Source organism: Nicotiana tomentosiformis, chromosome 8 (assembly GCF_000390325.3).
Source record: "Nicotiana tomentosiformis chromosome 8, ASM39032v3, whole genome shotgun sequence".
In the NCBI taxonomy this organism is placed as follows: domain Eukaryota; kingdom Viridiplantae; phylum Streptophyta; class Magnoliopsida; order Solanales; family Solanaceae; genus Nicotiana; species Nicotiana tomentosiformis.
Window position 1 is genome coordinate 93,712,736 of NC_090819.1, and position 8,477 is coordinate 93,721,212.

Genomic DNA, 8,477 nt, shown 5'->3' on the forward strand with positions numbered 1-8,477 from the left:
ATAATATTTTTGGTAGTTCATTGTGACTTGATCTAGAAGTCCTTTTTGATACTGTTAACATTAACCATAGTTTTCTTATTAACTTTTTTTATTGTCGTATGTTCTACTACTAATTGTAGTATGTTCTACTACTAGTATACAACCAAGTTTTGGTTGGGCAGAGAAACATTATCATATTAGATTTTAGAATACGTGGCATTAAAATTTCCGTGCTCACTCAATAGTGGATTGAAAACTTCTCAAAAAATAAATAAATAGCGGATTACTCTTAATTTAGTCTTTAACATTTTACTACTTCATACTTGTAACGTTTTACGCATAACTTTAAAGATTCTGCCAAATCTTGATACATTTAGAAGATTTATTTGAACTTTAACAGAGTTTACAAGAAAGATATAATTACCAGGGTAGGGTAGTACATAATGTTGGTTATGATTAGATGAATGAGTACAAAATTTTAAAACTCATGTTAAATTCAGTTTATAATTGAAATCACATACGGCGAATTAGGTTACAATAGAGAAAAAATTCTCTATTTCTATGTCACCAATTTGCTTTTGAAGTAGCCATATTTTGAAAAAAAGTTTTAAGATTATTCTGAACTAATATCATGTCTAATTTTGCATGAGGAAATGACGAGCTGTTATTAAAAAATCATGAAGTAAGTCCAAATGATTTTGCTCAATTACCTCAAGGCTAAAGTGAATGCGATAATAACTTTAATAAATGTCATGGATTCTGAAGGCTAAAGTGAAAATTAAGAAGGTGCCTTGAAACACACATTTGCAGAGAGAACTAGATGAATGAAGAATATATCTAAGAAATTACATATACTAATCTAAACAGACATGAATGAAAGGGTAAATTACAATTAAATGACGACTTTGAAACAATTTGATGAAGATTAGAGAATAACAAGAGGATAAATTACAACTGATAATAACGACTTACACAACAAAAATTGACTTCAGTATACAACAGCTGGACTAAGCAATCACCGGGCAACAACATAATGTAAATTCGTATGAATGCTTATCTACATAGTGGCAACGTAACCAAATTTAAATCAAGCTATAACATACTATCAGAGAGGTTAACAACAAATTGACCGAAACCACTACATCTGTTTGGATGAGTAAATAGTCATATTCACAACACAATGAAGTGCTACCTACAGACGAGTGAAAGCTGTGTCATGTTGTTTTCTCTCTTCTTGTATAGACTGAAATATCCGAGCGGCAGATTCTGTGGCAGACCTTGGATTGTGAGGTACAACTTTGATAACTCTTGCTGAATGATCAGGGTTGTCCGTAGCTGGAGATGTGGGGAAAAGAGAAAGCATGTTTCTTCCTTGTGTGGCGTTACTCACTGCCGCTCTCTCACTTGGACTGCTTGCAGTGCTGGCTTGTAGCTCATTATCTCTGGTGGCCTGAAACCTTAAAACATCTGGAACATTTCCATTCTTCTCACTCGGACCATTACTTGAGTCCTGATGTTGAATGTTAAAGTTATCAACCCCTCCAGATAACTGGCGTTGAAAACCTGGCGAAGTAAATTGGTTTGATTCTTCAACAGTAGATGATGAGATTGGTGGATTCATAACTGGCATGCTATAATGAGGAAAATAGCCGTGACCAGTTGGAGGCGCGAAAGGAACTCCCATTCCTTGATAGCGAGGATGAGGACCAGGAACTCCAATAGCTGGAGGAAAAAAGTTCCCCATCGACCCTGGAGGTCCACAACCTCCATTAATAGGACTCGTAAATCCAGGTCCAGGAAATGGCTTGTATACAAGTCCTTCAGAAGGAGACATCACTGGGATCAACCATTGGTGCCCCGGAGGTTGTTGAAAGCACCAGGGACTCGTGTTAGCATCGTTTGTCACAGGCGTTGGTGGGGGATTTCCTGAAAATGGTCTGTGGCTAGAGAGCTGGCTACCGTTTTGCACAGAAGAAAGAGATGCCTTCCCCACAGTGTTTTCAGCAGAGCATTCCATCCTGAAGTTAGGCTTCTCAGAATCATTCTTGCGCTTCGGAACACTTTGAGATTCTCTAATAATACACTCCAATGGCAGTCTTTTACCAGACGAACTCTTTAATGGTTTGCCTAAATAAGCAGCATCTTCAAGCATACTGTTTGGTGACTCGGCAATGAGCTTCTGGACCTGTTAAAATAACAGGAAAAATGCATGAGCAGCGTAGTAATGAATCGAAAAACAGTATATAGATCATATTTTCTATTTCACACCCTCCCCCCAAATTGCTACAAGAGATTCAGCCTTTGGAGTTGCTTTACCTTTATTAGTCGATGCAACTCAAACACTTGAATGGCAAACACTCTTTGCTGGCTGTACCAGGACAATGGAGAGCGTCAGGAAAACATAAAGAGAAAATAATATTTTGAGAGAGATTAGCTCTTCAGATGCATGCGGCCAAAGGTATCTAGAACATAAAATAAAACAAAGAGTGTACAGCGGAAACTCGATTTGAAGAGATAGAGCAAGACAATATATAGAGAGAAACAGTAGTGATAAAGCAGAATGACTCGATGAATATCCTGAAACCACTTAACTACTCAGAACTCCATCAAAAAGCTTGAACAAAAGAGTCTCTGCACAGTCAACAGACAACAAATGGTAAAATCTTTATCCACAAAGAGACAATCTTTCAATCAATACGTATGCAAAAAAAGTTTTGAAAGGTCCAGTATCGTAATTATTATCCCAAAGTGCAAACTTAAAATCCCACCAAACATGTCATATCGCGTGAACCGATGTCCACAATGCTTAAAACCCCATCCGGTGCAGCCTACACCCTGACTCAGATATGTGAGCCTCCCCTACTTCTATGTGGATGATTAAGGCTTTTACCAAAAGATAGAGCAGATAGTCTCCTTCAAAGCCATTACATGGTTGATTCCCAATAACAAGTGCTAGTTGCCAGAGCTATCATCTTCTCACACCAATGCCAACACCATAAACTGGTTATCTTCCCCAGCAAGATGGTTTACAACTCGAGAGCAACAACAAAGAGGAAAAGGAAGTCCCAGCGGCCAGCAGAATATATCAAATCGACAATGAATAGAATGATCCAGTGCCGGCCAGTTAGGGCTGTGCATAATTTGGTAAATACCGAATTACTGTACCGAAACCGAAAATTTTGGTATTCGGTATTCGATATTTGGTATTCGGTATGGTATTTGGTTTACGTTTTAAAAAAAAATTGGTATTAGGTATGGTATTTTAAAATGAAATACCGAAATACCAATACCATACCGAAATATATATTATATTACACAATACACATTTTATTAATTATAACATAAATATAAGAAATCTAAAATTTTACTTTCCTTTATTCTCTAAGTTCATCAATTAACGATTTAACTCTAAGCAAGTAACAAGACATTTCTCTAAGTTTTCTCTCTCTAGGTTGGTATTTGCTAGTTTTGGACAAAACTTTTGTCAACAAACGTTTTTAGTTTTATACTTTTGAGTACTTTAATTAAGAATATTACCGTCTATGACTCTATCCACTAGTTAGTATTCAAACTGAATAAACCGAAACCGAAAGGAGAAAAATCGAACCATACCGAATTTAATTAGGTACGGTATTGGTATAGCATTTTACGAAACCGAAATGTCTAAATACCATACTGTACCGACCGACGAACACCCCTACAGCCAGCTCACCTTGAACAAAGTACACGGTCTAACATGGTCCCCACAGTGCCATATATCCACCGCTGAAATCCCTCAAGGGTTGCTGTAAACGACAATGGGGGAACCATCAGACACTGCACGAAGAGATCTACCCACACAACTCCTACGATCATGCCATATGTTTCCGTCAAGAATTAGTTCGGCCACGACACATGAAAAGCTTGATACCACAGACAACCTTAATTCGGCATTTATATACTCCACCAATCGGATACACTGTCATCTCTAAGAGAATATAAAGTTATCCAAAAATAGTGTTCTAATGCTTGTTACCTCATCCAAATGTGCCAAAAGATCCAATAGCAATACTCAGTTAAATCTAGATCGCAAAGACAAACTCCTTTCTTCCCTATAAAACTACTAAAAACAAACTCAGGCAAACAAAGAGAGGAACAACTAATGCTAATTCAACATTTTTGAAAGCCTCAGAACTCCACAGTAGCCTATTAGCATCATGAAACAAAAGAGAAATCTTTTTAATCATTAAGGGGTCGTTTGGTTGCCGGTTAGAGTTATGTGTATTAGTTATGTATGTATTAGTTATGCAGGAATAAGTAATGCAGGGATTAGTTATGCAAGGTTGAGTTATGTTGGGATTAGTTATGCGGTAGTTATATAAGGATTAGTAATATAAATGTAATGTGAGTGTTATTTATTATTAGCTTACTTTATTTTATTAAAATTGTTAGTATAATTTAAATTTATATTTTTAAACAAAAAAATACAAGTTTGAATAAAGGGTATTCTTGTCATTTTGTGTTTTAATACAAGTATTACTAATACATGTATAAGTTATTCCACCTTCTACCCTGCATAAATAATACATAGATTCCCTCATAACTTATACATGTATTAGTTATGCAGAAAAGAAAAACATGAACCAAACATTGTATTAGCAATGCTACATTTTATGTGGAAAAGAGGAAAAAACAACCAAACATTGTATAACTTATGCTAGCTTCTATGTGAAGATTATTTTTTCCCCTTCTTTTAACCAAACAATGTATAAAGTTATCCTAGTTTTAATACATGGATAACTCCTCTCTAACCGACTACCAAACGACCCCCAAGTAATAAAGAAAAAACATATACAAAAACGAAGAAAAAAAAAACTTTTCTTTGGGGGAACTTCTAATAACATGGCACCTCTCACACCTTATTAATTAACATTTAAGTCACAAAGTTCAAAATTGTCATTCACGATCATCTATACCTAACATGTAACTCAAAATTCATCAAGTGGCAACATAAACCATCACATAAAAAGATCATCTGGACTCTTTGGAGATATTGATGACACGGCATAATACAAAAAAGTTAGCAGCTGAGATATAACTATTAAGCAAAGAGTACCAAGGAAAAAGTGCCTGATATACACAGATCCTTTGTACTCAAAACATGCCTTAAACTGCAAGCGCACAACATTATCTAAAGAACAAGAAAATATATCAGAGAGCATACCTTATATTTACAAGAAAAAACCATGAGGATACATATTAGGGGGGTCATTTTGTCACTCTATATATCATGATCTGAGTGGCACTGGGTAGTACAATCATCAGGAAAATGAAAGTCAGGTCTAAAGAAAAGCTAGTCAATAAAATTTCTCCGCCCAACTGACAAATGGAACAGTATATATTTCAAGTTTCGCATGATGTGACAAGGAATTTAAATGTCAACCTGAAAGCAACAAGAACTTACCTGACAATTTCTCTTCTGGCTTTCCAGAAACGCTTTAGGCCAATTATTCCCACAACATCATCAGGAGAGATGTCCGTTCCAGACATAGATTCCACTATGGAAGTCTCAGATAAGTCGTCACCTTGGTCCACAATTCCTGTTTGTATTGATTTACATGTCCTGTCTTCCTGGGATTCCATACCATTTATGAGATTATTAGTAATTATCTGCTCTTCTGATGCAAATTCTTTCATGGGATAAGAATCGCCATCATTTACACCAGTAACAGGTTCAGGTATGATGGTACAACCAACCTGACGATCAAATCTGCATTCTGATCATTGAAAAAGATTGGTCTTAGGTATTATGCCAAAATCATAAGGAGGCTCACATCTTGGTGTGAAATGCAAAGTTACATCAATTTGTATGAGAAGACCTTCTGACAGCTTACCCTTGGATGGAGAGTTCGAGGTTGTTCTATGCTCTCTACTAGCTGGAATACATTTGGGATTCTCCTCATTCTGGCTATCGCGCTGTTGTCTCAGAATTAAATTCGTAAGTCCTTCCAAGTCTTTATTAGGATGCCCTGAGAAGACTGGACCAGAGGGAGAGAGCTTTTCCATATCCAGATTATGACTCCCATTGGCATGACCTGGCTTGGAGTTAACAAAGACGGGGACTGTAAAGTCATCCTCTTCTGTTCTCTTATTTAACTCAAATTGTTCCAAGAGTGTATTGGGATCGGAACTGTGGCCAGGTGGTTTATCAGCTAGATGTCCAGATGGAGGGTGTTGAACAGGGAAATATACAACTCTTTCGTGCCCACTACCCTGCAAAATGTAGTTGATCCAACCAGTCAGCTTACAAATTCAACCAACCACTAAATTTACAGCTATCGATGAACTACACAGTCAATGAACGTTATCCCAAAAGAGATGGTTTCAAATCAAGAAACCTTTAAAAGCCCAGCAGTAACATCACCACACAGTTTAAGAACATAATTAGATGTGACTGTAAATGTGAATATCTACATTTTCTTTGACCCCAGGACAAAGCCGGGGAAAAATATAACATTGACACAGCTACCATTACATCTTCACAATGCATTAAGTTGAAGAATTTAGGGTTCTCTTGCACTTGGTAGTTGGTACATAAAAACATCCAAAAGGAAAGTGCTCTCCCAAATGAAAGTCCCGAAAAAGTACAAAAAAATCAGGCAAATTTAGATGATAATCAGCACAAGGTAATATATAAAGATAACACACTTGATACTCATAAAGCGAAGACAATTGATCCTTCATGATATGTCAAGTGACGCAATGAGGTTCAACCAATTGAAGCGAAAATTACTACTCACCCCGTTCCAGTTTATGTGAAGCTTTTGGCTTTTCAAGATTCAAACTATGTGAACTTTGATCAACATTTCGAAACGCATTTTGTCCTTTAGTTGACATGAGAAGAATTGCAACTTATAGTACTTTTTGTATAGTTTTTTAACATCCAAATTTTAACTTTAAAATATTGAGTTAATCTAAGCCAATTTAGCTTCCAAGATTAATCAAATTGTTTCTGGAAAAGTGAAAAGGTTTACATAAGCAGGAAAGGGGGAGTACATTATCACCAAAGAAATAAGCTACAAGATTGTCTTTCCCTGTATTTTCTAATGCTTGAAACACAAGCCCAAATTCAAACAACAAAAAAGAAACCAATGTAAGACTAAGTCAAGACGCACACTAAAAATAACTAACATCCAAAAACTGCTCAGAACAGTAAACCAAACTACTCAAAGACCAAAGTTAGGGCCTGACTCTATTCTACAGTTTAAGCAACACATATCCTGTTCAAAAAGCACAAAGAGTTTGTTGAAAACTAGTTGTACCTGGTTAGAGGAAGGAGGGGGCAACTTTGCAGTGTTATTGTTGGGGTTAAGAGGCAAAACCCCTGAATTGAATCTCTGAGAAGGTATGCTAAGCTGCTCATATAAAGCCATCTTGTTCCTTGGAGGGGCTCTTGGACCTCCTTTTTCTGTATCATTTACATGAAGCCTTGGGAACATTGGCCCCATCACTTTCTCTTCACCTTTCCCTCTCTTCATTTCCTTTTTTCCTCGTAATAATTACTCCTCTCCTAGTCTTCTCCTACAGGTTAATCCCAATCAATCACTCCTTCTAATTAAAAAAATCACAACCCCAAGAATTCAAAGATCAATTTTTTCCTAGCATAAACAGTAGAATTTCATAGATCAAACCCCCAAAATCAGTTCTTTTACTCAAATTTCCTGGACTGCAAGCCAAATAAAACTGACCCACTTGGGAAAACACAGAAATCCACCAAAAATTTCAAGCAAACAGACAAAACCCACCAAAACAAAATCCCAACAACCCAGAAATCAAAACCAACTATTGACCTCGATATCAAGCGATTACTCACCAAGGGAAAAAAGACATGTACTTTGAGCAGTACAAAAAACAGTCGGCCTATGTTGGAAAATGATAAGAAGAGACATTAAAGTGACCAAAACAAAAACAAGAATTGATTCGAGTAAAAGGGGAAAAAGGGGCAGGAAATTAGGGATTCCTAAAAGGCCAAAGAAAGATCAAAGGGAGAATTGTGAAAGGGTACAAAAGTGCCACGAGGTGGACCCAGTAGTTATGGATAGACCATAGAGAGAACCTAGAAGCTCCTAAAGTGATTGTTTATTTGAATTAAAAAAGAAATTGGTTGGAACATAAGATAAGATTTTCTTTCACTTTTTATTGCAACTTTTGTCCCAAATCTAAATAACCAAGTCATTAGGTCTCTTTCAAGTTCAATTTTGCCACGTAAACAAAGATTTTGCTTTTGGTATAAAATTGGCTAGTGTAGCTGAGTTGATGATCGCACCATTACGTGGGTGACATTGTGATTTTGGAGTTTAATACGAGCCTTGATAAGTTAAAGTCAAAAAATTACAAAAATATGATACCTTTTTAGGTATATTTTTCAAGGTCAAAGATTAAAAGTTTTGTTAGCGAGGGACAATACTTGTTAAATTTAAAATTCTACCCATGAGGCAAGCAAAGACAAAAGTTAAAGA

At 36.4% G+C, this 8,477-nt stretch overlaps 1 protein-coding gene across 3 annotated transcripts; it reads right to left on the bottom strand.

The window, feature by feature from the left end:
- Positions 1-849: 849 nt before the first annotated feature.
- LOC104119542 (protein EARLY FLOWERING 3-like) lies at positions 850-8,085 on the bottom strand. 3 transcript variants are annotated; one of them, XM_009631073.4, is made up of 6 exons: positions 7,281-8,085; positions 5,853-6,231; positions 5,716-5,735; positions 5,423-5,589; positions 2,296-2,347; positions 850-2,164 (listed from the first exon to the last, which is right to left on the bottom strand). In XM_009631073.4, the coding sequence occupies exons 1-6, from the start codon at positions 7,494-7,496 to the stop codon at positions 1,172-1,174; spliced, it is 1,827 nt and encodes a 608-aa protein (XP_009629368.1). In that variant the 5' UTR covers positions 7,497-8,085; the 3' UTR covers positions 850-1,171. The 3 variants fall into 3 exon arrangements, with proteins under 3 accessions (XP_009629368.1, XP_009629367.1, XP_070038611.1); XM_009631072.4 differs by having other exon boundaries at positions 5,423-5,735; positions 7,281-7,539; positions 7,832-8,084; XM_070182510.1 differs by having other exon boundaries at positions 5,423-5,735; positions 7,281-8,084.
- Positions 8,086-8,477: the final 392 nt, after the last annotated feature.